This window comes from Protopterus annectens, chromosome 17.part0 (assembly GCF_019279795.1).
Source record: "Protopterus annectens isolate FY-2018-M chromosome 17.part0, PAN1.0, whole genome shotgun sequence".
NCBI classification, from domain to species: Eukaryota; Metazoa; Chordata; order Ceratodontiformes; family Protopteridae; genus Protopterus; species Protopterus annectens.
The window spans coordinates 147275279-147290195 of record NC_056751.1 but is presented as its reverse complement, the minus strand read 5'-3'; the positions used below and the strand labels follow the sequence as shown (position 1 = coordinate 147290195).

Below are 14917 nucleotides of genomic sequence, written 5' to 3'. Positions count from 1 at the left end.
AGTAGGAGCTCTACGTGGGGTCTTATATTCTTTGCCCTCTAAGAAACTGCTTGAACAAAGGATGCGAAAACAAAGGTGGGTCACAATCATAGTGAGCTGAAATTGCTGCAGCATGAATCTTTATGGAAGAGAAAGACAAACCTTTGTCCAATAATTCAGTAAGATATTGAAGAGCCACACTCAAATTAGGCTCTGAAATCTCCAAATTCTTTGCTGTACTCCAAAATAAAAATCTCTTCCATTTTTCTGACACTCTCCTAGTACTAGGCCTTCTAGCTTCCATAATCACATTTAAAACTTGTTGAGGAAGCTGAGACCTACCATGCTTCAACACAGAATATGCCAAGCCGTGAGATGAAGAGATTGAAGCTTGACATTGAGCAGATGACCGTCCTTCTGAGATAACAGATGAGGAATCAGAGGTAAAGGCCATGGAGGCTTCTGTACAAGACTCCTTAGAAGTGGGTACCAGTGTTGCCGAGGCCAATCTGGAGCTATCAAAATCATCCTTGGCCTGTCCTGTCTGACCTTTAGTAATACCTTTGGAAGAAGAGGCAGAGGTGGAAAGGCATAGACATGAAGGTTTTTCCAACTGAAAGACAGAGCATCCACTTTCCAAGCTGTGTGATGAAACCCCTTTGTGCAATACTTTGGCAGCTGGTGGTTTAGTGGAGAAGCGAACAGATCTATGTCTGGAGTTCCCCATGACACTGTCAATGTCTGAAATACATGAAGATCCAGTTTCCACTGTGGGGATCCATGATTTGTCTGCTTAATACATCTGCTAGGGAGTTCTGTGCTCCTGGCAGAAACCTTGCCTGAAGAGTCAGTTGCAGGCTTAACGCAGTCTCCCATAAAATCATTGCTTGCCTGCATAGAGGATAAGAATGTGTTCCCCCTTGCTTGTTGATGTACCACATGACAGTTGTGTTGTCTGTCAGAATCAACACCTGCCCTGGAAGAAGTAACTCCTTGAACGCCATCAATGCAAACTGGACTGCCAACATCTCCTTCATGTTGATATGTAGATGCTGCAGTCTGGCAGGCCACTTGTCTTGTATCCATTTTCCATTTAGATGAGCTCCCCAAGCAGTATCCGAGGCATCTGTCGTTAAAATCTGACTCGCCTCTGGCCGGGTCACAGAGAGTCCCTTGTTTAGGTGACATTCCTGAGCCCACCACAAGAATTCCTTTTGAAGGCAAGGTATTATTTGAATGACAGTGTCCAAATCTTGGCAGTGCTGTGTCCATACATTTTTGAGATAGCATTGCAGCTTCCTCATATGCAGTTTGGCATTGGGAAGCACCAGAATACAAGATGCCATGAACCCTAATGCTTGAAGGACTGTCCTTGCAGTCAGCACGGACTGATGAGATAGTTGATGGAAGTAAAGTGACAGACTCTTTTGTTTGTCCGGGGTTAAAAAGGCCATCTGGGCTGCTGTATTCAGTCTCACACCCAGAAAGCACATGTCTTGAGAGGGTACTAGACTGGACTTTATTTCGTTCACAGAATACCCTAGGCATCTTAGCACTGCTATGACATATTCCAGATGCTGTAGAAGGTGTTCCTTTTCTTGAGCCAGAATCAGGCAGTCGTCCAAGTAAGGATAAATTTGAATGCCTTGAAGCCTGAAGTAAGCTATCAATGGAGCCAGAACCTTTGTGAATACTCTGGGCGCAGTAGATAAGCCAAAGGGCAATGCAGAGAACTGATAATGAAAATCTCCAGTTCGAAACCGCAAATACTTTCTGCAACTTAGCCTTATGGGCACATGAAGGTAAGCTTCCTTGAGATCCAAAGTTACCATCCAGTGATCCTTGCCCAGCAGAGGTAACAGTTGCTGTAACGTCAACATCTTGAACTTGGGAATGTCCAGATAAGTGTTGAGGATAGATAAATCCAAAATTGGTCTCCACGTGTTCCCCTTCTTTGGTACTAGGAACAGGCGAGAATAAAATCCAAGCCCCTTTCTGACACAGGGACTGGCTGAATAGCCCCTATCTGGAGTAACTGAGAAACTTGCTTGTGAGCCTCTTTTCTTTGTGGAGGAGGAACATCTGGCATGCCTTTGAAAGGGGCATTGTGTGGAAATAAAATCTGTACCCGTGATGAATGATATCCAGCACCCATCTGTCTTGAGTGATTAAATCCCAATTTTCTTTGAAAAGAGACAATCTTCCTCCCAAAGGAGCTGCCAGACGAGAGTCCACTGGCAGCTGAAAAGGCAGGTCATTGGTTCTGCTTACGAAAGGACTGACCCCTGCCCTCACCAGAAGTCTGAGCAGGTGAACTGTCTGATCTAGGCCTAAAGAACCTTGAGCCCTGCCCCTACCACGCCTAGACCTACCCCTAGACTGGGAACCATAAGCAGGATATGTCCACCCCTTAGCAGGCCAATTTCTACTAAACTTCGGAGGCTGCACCTGCAAAAATCTTTAACAGTCTGCATAGACTTAGCTTTGTCCTCCATTTTCTTTAAAACTGCTTCCACAGGCGGTCCAAACAACACATCAGACTGTAAAGGAGCATCCAAAATCCTGGTCTTAACATGCTCAGCTAAATTCTGATCCTTCAACCATGCATGTCTGCGAAGAACAGAACTAGTAGCAGCCACCCTCGAGGAGGCCTGAACAGCATCAAAACCACACTGCAAAGAATGCTTACCCACTTGTTCAGACACATGAACCAAATCCAGCAATTCTTTACACTCAATACCTTCCGCCAAAGCATCCACCTTAGATTTCAATTGTGAAAGGAGATAATTCTGATATTTCAGCATATGAAATTGACAATTCAACGCCTCATGGCTAGAGTGGAAGAAGTATATACTTTCTTACCCCACCTATCCAAAGCCCTTGCCTCTTTATCAGAGGGTACAGGATTTTTAACCACAGAAGCTTTAACACCTTTAGGCCCCTGAGAAACAGTTTCTGGGTCCGCCCTGGGACTCTTAAACAAATACTTATGAGCTTCGGGCACCCTATAATACCTATCAGGCTTAACAGGAGCAGGAGGCAAGGAATCAGGGTTCAGAGAAGCCTCTGCAAAACATCCTCCACCACATTCAACACAGGAGGAATAGCTAAGGGCCTATGCTGGGGCAAAACAAGAATTCCCTAAGCCTTTTCTGGAGTCAGAGTAATCTTGGCCTTCCCATTTAAAGTGCTCCCTCATGGAGTGAAGAGTCTCTGAAAATGAAAAATCCTCAGGAGGAGAAGCTGAAGGAGTGGAATCATCCACATCAGAATCAGAATAAGTAGGAAACTCTTGCAAGTCTTCCACAGAAGACTCTGAAGCCTGTGAACACTGTTCAAAACTATCAAACTCCTGTTCCACCCTAGGCCTCTTATCAGGTGGGGCATAGAACCTCTAATCAGAGTAATCAAATCTTCTGCCATTTTAAGCATATGTTTCTTAGGCACAGAGCCCGAAATGCTAGGAGAAGCCCCTACAGAAGCTGAACTTGGCCTTCCTCTAAAAGAAGCTTTGGCAACAGAAGGAGAGGCCCTAACTACCTTGGGAAGAGAGGGAAGAACAGTTACCTGAGAAGCCCCCTCAGCCTGGCCTACCTCCTGAGAGGGCACATCCTGTAACAGTAAAGTATCTGCCTGAGACTCCATAGAGACTCCTGGCAAAACCTCTGGCTCCTGAGCCTTCTAAAGGACCGACGTCCGGGACTGCCGGTTCCTCACCCCTAGACTTCACTGTTTTGTCCTTGCGCTTCTTAGATGAAGCAGGCGCCGGAGCATCCGACGGCATAGTATAATTGCAACGCTTCCAAACACTAACCTAGCACAATCAAGCCTCCTCTTAATAGTGCGCTTGTTAAATCTAGCACAAGAGCGGCAACCAACAACGCCGTGCTCAGGCCCTAAACAAGGTATACACAATGTATGATAATCCCTATGCGGTATCTGCTTCCCACAAGAAATACAGTTATTCACTTTTTCTGACATCCGGTTAAATACTGAGGCAAGAAAAAACCAAAATGTTCCCCAACGGGGTTACTTAGCCAACTCTGTATTCGGTCTGAAACTCCGGTTTCGGAAAATCTCAGAACGCCAACCTGCACTCGCAAAATTGCTTCTGCATCGGACCATGCGGCAAAAAAGACTGAGGAAATGACGTCGGTCATGCGCATTAGTACCCTGACGTACTGACGTCAGTCTAAGGCGCCATGACCGACGTCAGCCTTATACTCTGGTATTCGGGCCGACTGGGACGCGGACTATACCCAATTGTCAGGACTGCAGCAAGGGAAGACGAAGAACATTTCCCTGAGCCTTTTCTTGGAATCTGAGTAATCTTGGCCTTCCCAGTGAAAGTGTTCCCTCAATGTATGCAGGGTTTCCCCAAAAGAGAAGTCCTCAGGGGGGGAGACCGAGGGAATAGACTCCTCTGCATCAGAGTCTTCGAATGGAGAATAGGCACAATCCTGGTCCTCAGATAGTTCTGAAGTAATAGAAGCTTGATCTGAGGAAGGGTAGTCTTCCTCTAATCTGGGCCTTTTGTCAGAGGGGGTTGAGAAACCCTGATAAGAGTAATCAAATCCTCAGCCATTTTAAGCATCTGTTTTTTAGGCATGGTGCCTTGAGAGGGTGTCTGAGGAACCTGTTTTTTGGTTTTCATGGCTGTTTTAGATTTAGTGAAGGCTTTAATAGAGAAGGAGGAAGGCCTGAAGACCCCTTGAGAAATGGCAGGCCTGTCTAAATTCTGAGTTTCCCCACCAGGAGTGGCGTCGGTATCTGTAGTAGGAATGGGGGCCGAGGAGCCTGCGACCTCGGGTACTGAAGACACCGGTAATGCATTGTCATCGGTACTCAGGGGCTGCATAGGCGCCTCGCTGAGTACCGGAGAACCGGTAGTCGGCCTTAGCGTAGTATCAGTAGGTGGTGAGGACCTCGTATGTCGGTCCTTATCTTTGCGTTTTTTGCTCAAAACTGGAGTCGGAGTATCCGACGACATAATATAATTAAATTTTTTGCCAAAAAAGTGAAGGGCGAACTCCGCCCGACGCTTAATAGTGCCTTTGTTGAATCTAGCACAAAAACGGCAGGCCGAGACGTCGTGGTCTGGGCCTAAGCAAGGTATACAGTAAGAGTGGAAATCCTTATGCGGTATTTGCTTCCCACATGAAATGCAATTATTAACTTTGTCTGACATCGGTCTGAGGCAAGAAAAGTTTCAACGGGTACTTAGCTTTCAAGAAGACTTCGGCTGAAATACTTTCGTAAATCTCAGGAGCTGGCTGACCGGCACTTGCGAACTGCTTCTGCTTCGGGCACCGCGCGGCAAGAAAGACTGAAGAAAATGGTGTCGGCTGCCTCTTTTATACCCCTGCCACGCTGACATCAGGGAGGAAGCGACGACAACCGACGCCAGACCTAGACTTTGGAATTTGGCCGACCGAGGACCCGCCTGACGGCAGGATAACCCATCTGTTATGACTGCAGCTGTATGCACGATGAACATCAGGAAATACCACTTTTAGCCACCAAATAAAATACAGACATTTTCTTAAAAAAGCAGCAAATTCTGCGTGGAAGGGTTCCCCTGTGCGTAATTATCTGCAAAAAATATGTCAAGGCCAATAGCTGCTCCTGTCAAACTTCAGAGCTGCTTTTTCTTGTGACAGCACAATAAAGTACTGAAGATTTCTTCAGTCTAGCTGTCCATGCACAGTAAGAGTGAAGGTGTGGGAGAGAGCCAGAGCTTTGTAAAGCTGGCTGATTGTTGTACCCTAGGCAGGCATATAGTCAAAAGGCTTCTGCATCAGTGGAACATCTGGAATGTCCAGGGGAAACATATGGAGAGATAAGAAAAGTATGCAGTCTCCACTCTAATGGTAAGTAATGTTAGAAATGAACTCATACTCTGCAGCAGTAAAGCATCAAAACTACCAACTGTACCAAAACTATCATCCGGTTGAGAGACAGTCAATCTTTAGCATCAATACATGATTGGGTTGAAGGTAGCTACGCCCTATAAATAATGGAATTAATCTAGCAAATGAACAGAATACTCGTACCTCTAGACAGATGCACCACACTATTTTACACAAAAACAAGTCTGACAATATTAATGCTTACTTATTTCAGTACAAATCACAACTATTATAATAAGATATTCACTGAAAATACTAGGAAAGCTGACAGCCACCCATCTGTCCTATGCAATGACAGATACTGGGCTATAAAAAAGCAACCCATTTCCACAAAAGGCTGTTCTTTACCTCGCTGTTGTAGATGGCTGCATTAGCAGGTAATTGGGAAAACTGGTTCAATTTAAAGACATGGTGCACTGCACTCTTACTCAAATGGTTTTCAGCCTTGCTTGAGCCAACCACACGCTGGTTAGAATGAATGTATGCTACCTCCTGCACACCATCTGCAAAAGAAAATTAAACATACGTCATAAACTCAGTCACATATTTATAAAATGCCTTATTTTATTTGTATTTACTTTCTGGGGTACAGCAAATTGTAACGGCACAAAGGATTTGATGAATGACATACAGTTCTTAGCTACAGACTGTGACTAACATCTGGCTTCCTACACTAAATGAAAATGCCTTTGTATTTTGTCAGGGTCATCACTCAGAAACATTTAAATAAGGATGTACATTGCTGTTTTGTAGCAAAGTGAACATTTGTGAAACACTGGAAGTGAAGTATTTGTTGTATGGATAACATGCACTACAGAATGGTGTTCTACCACAGCTCTGAAGTAGCTGCTAAGGAGCCTCCAGTCCCACCAGTGCAGCAATGCCTCCATCAAAGAACCCAAACGGATAAGTTCTGAAACAGATGACATTAATTAAAAAAGATGCTATCTCACCTGGCAAGAAAATTAAGGAGTTTTACATTTGTTAGGGAACCAGGGGTCAAAAATACTGCAAAGACTGTGACAGGGTTGTTTAAAGATCAGCTGGTATTCCTTGAGACTACTGGCAAAACTGGTTGACACTGACAGCCCAAATACACAAATCCGTGAAAAAAGTGTGCACATGGCTGCATAGTAATTGAACAAAAGCATCAAAATATAAAATAAAATACAACACCCTACACCGCTTTAACTTTATTATTGTCACTCTAAAGTTGCTGCACCTTGGAAAAAACATGGCTCTCCAGAAGTCTGCGATCTCACAGTACTTATAAAAGCAATACATTTTGAGCACCAAGAAATTATTTCTGTATTGAGCATGCAACGGGATATGAGACAATAACATCTTGAGCAAATATACTCAAGAAATTGTGAAATGAGTATTGTCCAACTCGTGAACTAATAGTAAGCCAATGCCCAAATATGTGACTTACCTGCACTGGGTATAGAACACTTAGCTACTTCAATCCTTATAGCTCTGTTGGGATTTTTCTTGAAATCTCCAGTTCACACTCTCAAGGTATGCTTTTGTCTACATACTGCATCCATTACACAGGGGTTAAGGGACAATAAGTACCCCAGGAAAACTCAGTTCTTTCTAATTTCACAGTCTCTTGATCCATGTATGTTTGTGTTTCATGCTGTTAAAGCACATATCATTTATATGTGTCTCTGGCTGTAGCTGTTACAAAACAGATCAGCCACAGGAGCTGTCTTTTCAACTGAGACCAGATTTTGGTGCTAGCAGCTGTCTCAAGTGCCAGTGCTTTAACCATGGGAATCAGTAGTATTGACAAAACAAGTTCAATGCCATCATGTCTCTTGTTTAGAAGACGAGAAATGGATCTATGGAGTTTTGCTTGTTTTCTCTTGATCATAAAGAGTAGTGAAAAACAATGAGCAATCAAATATTTCTCTAGGACTCCACTACGATGTCATTTAAGTTTCACATGTAGATTACCTGATGAAATACTTCTTCAAGATCAATGTTTATAGATCTGGCAATTAGCTAATACACAACAAAATTTCAGACTATATATATGCCAAAGAGAACACGTATCAATGTTAAATAAAAAACAGACAATATATGAACTAGGATCTCTCACAGAAACTCCTGAGAAGACATTGGCAAAAAGGGGAAATCTTCAAAAACTGTAATGGATAGATTACAATGCTGCATCACTGCTCTTCCCATAAGCAGTATAAAAGCAACACAAATGTATCATAACCTTTGCCCGGATAAATTTTGAGCTATTTTCAGATGCATAAACAGCATGCATTACAGGAACAGACCTGTAACGAGAAAACAATCAAGCTACTTCTGTTAGCCTTAAGCACCATTAAATTATGAAAAGGTATTTGAATACTAACAGACTTCATACACAACCTTTAAATGTTACAATAAATCATTTAATCCTCAAAAGGTCAGGTGGCAAAGAAAGGTCCTGAAAAGGGAGCAGAACAGTGGTATAGCATTTGACTAATGAATGGTGTTCCTAGGAAACTGTGTTACAAAAGGAATTCTTTCCCTTAAAGTGCATTAAACTTGAAGTTGATTACAATGAAAAGGGTTGTGGGGGACAAAGAACTTTATTTTGAGGAACAACAGGGTAGCAAACTAAGTTTCTTTCAATATATACAAGCACCACTTTGGACTACTTGTTTTCCTTCAAAACTACCCACATTCATCTCCAACACAACGTATACTTAAGCCCCTCTAGAATTTCATAACTCTTTCTATTGTCTAAACCATCCACTCTACATAAGTACTGCCACTGGAATAAGTAAAGAACAGTCTGTGAACCAAAGGGAAATATGCCACCACATGAGTTTTTATTAACTTAGGAAAAGACAACTCTTATAACAACTATTTCAATTCTCTGCATCATTCATTCTGTGATTTCCACAGTCATAACCTGCTTACAGTGTATAGATAGCTCACTCAATAACTAACAGTATGTAATGCATTTGTGCTTAAACACGCTCACACAAACATAAGTCTGCAAATGCACGCACGCACACACACACACACACACACACACACATTACTTTTACTTATTGAAACCCCACTTTGTCAAACTTCATAACGATGAAGATGTAGTTTCACAAACACACGGATCACCATAAAATAACTCTGGGAAATTAACCACTTGGCCACCATGTTGAACTTTGCCCTTTTCTCCACTACAGTGTGATCTTGGATTTGGTTGGGGGGTCTGGAGGTTTTATTTGCTTCGGATTGTTGTTGAAGTGTTGCTGGACAAGTGGTTTGTTTCCTGGAGTTATTTTACGGTGATCCGGGTGTTCATGAAACTACATCTTTGGCAACTTTGACTCGTCAATATATATCTATTTATACATATACATATATATATATATAAATATATATAAATATATATATATATATATATATATATATATATATATATAAATATATATATACATACACACACACACACATATATACACACACCTATATATATATATATATATATATATATATATATATACACACACACACACACACACACACACACACACACACACACAGACATGCACATATACATACTATACAGTTACTCTCCTTGCTGCAACAAATCCTTTCACCCCTACTAATGGACAGGTACTTGTCACCAACAGTATGCTGTCAGGCAAATAAGGAAGCACACCCTATGACAGAATAATCTCTCACTAATACAGTATACTCCAACTCATTCAAATGGGTTTCCTGTGAAACAATAATCTATAAGGTCTGTAACTATTTCATGATCTTTTGCAGTTTAGCTGGACTGCTTAAGGAGTTCACATTCCAGACAATAACTCATCCAATGTCAAACTCAAAAATACTTCCCTAACAACTTCTATACATAGATCCATTATTAGCCTGAGTGGTCTTTGACTCCACAATAACAATATTAGAAATAAAACAAAATCCTTAAATGCTACACACAGTTTCAAAGGCATCCTGTTTGTTCTGTTATCAAAGAACATTTTGCCTCTGGTGTCCAACATATTTTAGTCTCTTCCTTCTCGTGGTTCCTACATGCAAGCCTATTGAATCCATGCTGCCATGTACAATTGCCCACTAAACCAAGGGGAATTCAGCATGCAAAGGCATGCCTTTTTTTGAAGGGAGAAGATAGTAAAACTCAAAATAACCATCATTAAGGGTGACCTGAAGGACCACCATTTTTTTCTGCTCTCTACCATTCTTGCCACAGTAAGAATGATCTGATATGGATTCCTGGGCAGGAATCACCTAGCCTGGGAATGCCCAGTTCCCACTACCATGGAAAGAGTGGGTCAACTGGGTGCAACCATTAGACTCTGTTCAGAGTGGGGATGGAAAAAAAAAAAGGATGCCTATGTTTCTGAACTAATTTGCCTTTTCTACTTCATCACCAATTCTAACTATCTACTTCGATATGACCAAATTACCTATACCTAATTTTTGAAATGATGATTTCAGTTTTATTATAAGCTGCCAAGCATAGCAGCATTTTTTAAAGGGTGTGGGGGTGCCTGTGACTATAGAACTGGGGTGTTTTTTTTTTTTTTTCTATAGTTTAAAAAAGAAGTTATGTACTCACCATAACGTTCCATCTGAGTAGGTACTTCATTTGTCTGCAACCTGTGGGTATCGGATCCGAGCCGGCAGCTTACCAAGCTCCAAGATCCGAGCTCCTCTCCCTACCCATAATCCCCTGCTACCAACCACATTACCTCAGATCGTTTTTTTTTGCCTTGCCAACCTGTAAACATGAAATATCAACTGCAAAGGTGATCAGAAAATCCCGAAAGGTTCGGGGATGGCAAGGGGGGTCGGTTGCAGACAAATGAAGTACCTACTCAGATGGAACGTTATGGTGAGTACATAACTTCTTTATCTGAAGTAGTTACTTCATTTGCTCTGCAACCTGTGGGACAGAGTCCCCAGCTACCTTATAAGAACCTGGGTGGTCCTTACAGAAGGATAATCCGAAGCACAGCAGAGCCAAAAGAAGCCCTACTTCTCGAAATCACATCTAATTTATAATGAGAAATGAACGTATGAGAAGAGGACCAAGTAGCTGCTGAACATATGTCGTCCACTGGAACCCTAGACCAGAAGGCTGTTGAGGTGGCTACAGATCTTGTAGAATGAGCACAGATATTAACCGGGGCTGGTTTGCCAGACGCTATATACCCCTGAATAATACACTGACGAATCCAATTTGCTACAGTGACTTTGGAAATGGCTTTACCCATGGCTGATTTTGCATACGAGACAAATAACTGGTCTGACTTGTGAAACTCTCTAGTCCTATGCAAGGAGAAACGCAGCTGTCTGTGTACATCCAATTTGTGTAATGTGTATTCTCCCTTGTTCTGAAATGTGGGGAAAAAACACTGGTAGATTTATCGATTGATTTATATTTGCTTCTAAAGCAACCTTAGGCAAGAAAGACGGGTTAGTCCTGAGGGACACTCTATCTTTGTGAAAGATAAGGTAAGGAGGCTTCATACACAAGGCTTGTAATTCTGAAACCCTTTTGGCCGAAGTAATAGCCACTAAGAAGGATGTTTTCCATGACAAGAACTTCAATGGAATTGAGGCCGCAGGTTCGAAAGGTGGACTCGTTAAGGCTTGCAAGACTAGAGTGAGGTCCCATGGGGGAATCACAGACTTTATCAGTGGATTTAAAAGGAAGATGCCTCGTAAGAAGGTTTTGCACAACTTTATAGATGCTAAGGAACCTATGCCATCACCCACATGAAAATGGGAGATGGCCACCAATTGTACCTTAACCGTAGAAGTGCTTGCTCCCTGTTGACAAATTAACGAGAGGAAGTCCAGGATGGTCGGGATAAGGACAGTAAATGAGTCCAAGCCCTTATCTTCGGCCCAAATGGAAAAACGTTTCCACTTACTGTTGTAAAGTTTTCTGGTAGATGGCTTATGAGCCGCAACCAGAATGGCCTTAACGGGAGATGAGATACTGGGAGTCCTAGCCATTAATGGAACTGGATCAGCCAAGCTGCAAGCTTGAGGTTGACCAGGCTGGGCGTTGGGCAATCCGCGGGATGAGAAATCAGCTCTGGACTGGGATCCAGAATCCACGGAGGAGCCACACTGTGAGACCGCAGAAAGGGGAACCAGATCTGCCGAGGCCAGAATGGGGCTATGAGGATAATTCTGCTCCCCAACCGACAGGCTTTCTGAATGAACTTCATCATGACATGAAGGGGAGGATAAGCATAAAGGAGCCCAGGAGGCCAAGCATGGACCAGAGCGTCTCTGGGGGTTTCCCCTCTGGGGGGAATTATTGCGAAGTACTCGCTGCATTTTGTGTTTAAAGGAGAAGCAAAACGATCGCAGAGAGGCTGACCCCATTTGTGAAAGATCTGTTTCACAACAGATGGATTCAGAGACCACTCGCACGGAGTGAGAAGCACCCGACTTAGCTTGTCTGCTAATATGTTGGATCGTCCCGGGATGTGCGTTGCTACCAGAAAACGGTTGGTGGAGATCGCCCATTCCCAAACTCTCATGGCCTCTCGACACAGGGGGTAGGATCTGGTTCCTCCCTGTTTGTTTATGTACCAGACTACAGAAATGTTGTCTGTCTGGATCGCAATAGTCCCCAGGGGAAGAAGGTCGTGGAGAGCTTGCAACGCCAAAAGCACCGCCCTCATCTCTAGGACATTTATATGCAATGCGGTCTCTAGGGGAGTCCACGTGCCTTGAACGGATCTGCCTGAACAATGCCCCCCCCCACCAGAGGCGAGAAGTGTCTGTGGTCAACATGGCTTCGACCGGGGGGGATCACAAAGGGCCTCCCTTCTCTGAGTTCATGCAACCACCAAAGAAGGGAGTCCCTGCAAACTCTGCTCAGCGGTATGGGTGTGTTCAACGGGTGGAGCAAGAGGGACCATTGGACTTGAAGGGTCCATTGCAATATTCGCATTCGCAGGCGGGCATGGAGGGAAAGACCGATTGCGGCTGCCATAGATCCTAGTGCCCTCAGGACTAACTCCACTGGAGGAGAAGGATTCCGGAGAAGGGCTAACACCTGATAAGACAAGCTGTTCAGTCTGACTGATGTTAGGGTAGCTCGAGAGATTCGAGTATCCAACCTGGCCCCTATGAATTCCAGGGCTTGAGTGGGGCACAGGCAGGACTTTTGCAGGTTTACTGAAATGCCTAGGTTGTGGGCTAGAGTCAGTGCGTAATCTCTCGCTACTGAGAGCTGATGCCTGTTGGTCGCGGTAAGGAGCCAGTCGTCTAGGTACGGGAAGACCTGAAAGCCCTGAAATCTCAGGTGGGCAGCAACCACCGCAATGACTTTGGTGAACACTCTGGGGGCTGAAGTGAGGCCGAATGGAAGAACCCTGAATTGATAATGACTGGCTCCGAGCCAGAAGCGGAGAAACCTCCTGGATCGTCTGTCCATTAAAATGTGGTAGTACGCATCCTTGAGGTCTATGGAACACATCCAGTCATTCTCCCGCAGAAGGGGGAGGATAGATTGAAGAGTGACCATCTGGAACTTTACCTTGGGAATAAACAGGTTCAGAGCGGAAAGGTCTAAGATGGGTCTGAGGTCCCCCGTTTTCTTTGGCACCAAAAAGAACCTTGAGTAATAACCCAATCCGGACTGATCTGGGGGGACGGGCTGGATGGCTCTTTTTCTTAGCAGCTTTAAAATCTCTAAAGCCGCCGCCTCCCTCTGATCGGGTGGTACATCGGGGAGGTGTCTGGTTTTGAGGGGAAGATTTAGGAAAGGAATGAAGTAACCTCTGGAAATGATACGGAGCTCCCATCGATCCGTTGTAAGGGACTCCCAGTTTGACAGGTGCTCCGTCAACCGCCCCCCGACTGCCTCCAGAGAGGGACAGTCGGGCAAGCCCTCAGGGCTGTTGCGCGGGTCTGTCCGAGAAAGGTTCTCTAGACCCGAAATTACGCGGCCCCCCTCTGCCTCTGGGCCGGCGTCCTCCTCTGCCTCTAGAGGACAAGTGGTCCGCAGCTGGATGGGATTGCTGAGACTTGCAGAACCACAGCTTCTTTTGTCCCCTCTGATTCCTGGAGAAGGATCTTTGGGGACTAGAGAAGTGGACTCCGACGGCGGACAGCGTCTTCCCGTCCTTTTCGCTTTGGACCAGCGCATCGCGAACGGTCTTGCCAAAAAGAGCAGAACCGTCAAAAGGGGCGTTCGCGAAGGACACCTTGAAGGGATCCGCGAAGTCGCAAAGATGGAGCCAGGCGTGACATCGTAAGACGACCCCTGCTCCGCTGGCTCTAGCGGCTCCCTCCGAAGCATGAGAGAGGAGCCACATAGACGTATTGGAGATAGATTTCAGAGTGGCTATCGTGTTGTAAACACATTCCTGTCTCCGACCGATATGGACTCTGGGGGGGCTGCAGCGTATTCCTTGATCAAGTCTCGCTGTAGCCTGATGGTATGTGCCATATAGTTCCGCGCCCTTATAGAAAAGGTCGCTGAAGCAAACATCCGCTTCCCAATCCGGTCCAACGCTCGAGATTCTTTACCTGGCGGGTGGACCAGAGAACTCTCCTGAGCGAGTTCTTTCTTGGTGGCCGCTGCCACCAACATGGCATCAACAGGGGATCCTTTGGCCCATGATTGCCTATCTGTGGGGGGGCTTAGTATTTTGTCGGGACGCCTAGGTATTGGCTCCACGGTGTCGGGCTCCTTCCACGCCCTGGTGGTAATTAAGTCCACCAGGGGGTCGGCCGGAGGGGACACCCAGGAAGTAGATGGGCCTGCCTCAAACGCCTCCAGGAACACGGATTCATCAAGGGAAGGTTTTTGGGCAGACCACCCCCCACTAATACGCAACATTTCCATGATGTCTCCAAAGGAGACATCTTCAGGGGGTGACCTTGGGGAACCCTCCCTATCATCTAAGTCCGTGTCACTGGTAACGGACTCGGGGGAGTCCAGGTGCCTCCTTTTACACCAACGTTTCCGAGGAACCTCCTCTGTGGGGCTATCTGAAGAGGGCTCGTCCACGGGTTGTTGTTCCTCA

At 44.8% G+C, this 14917-nt stretch overlaps 1 protein-coding gene across 1 annotated transcript in view; it reads right to left on the bottom strand.

The window, feature by feature from the left end:
* The window catches only part of ERCC6L2 (ERCC excision repair 6 like 2), a 1190567-nt gene that overhangs the window by 273706 nt on the left and 901944 nt on the right, over positions 1 to 14917 (bottom strand). The window contains exon 17 of the mRNA XM_044058934.1: positions 6237 to 6391. Coding sequence (XP_043914869.1) covers positions 6237 to 6391 — 155 coding nt within the window. The remainder of the gene's footprint in view (positions 1 to 6236; positions 6392 to 14917) is intronic.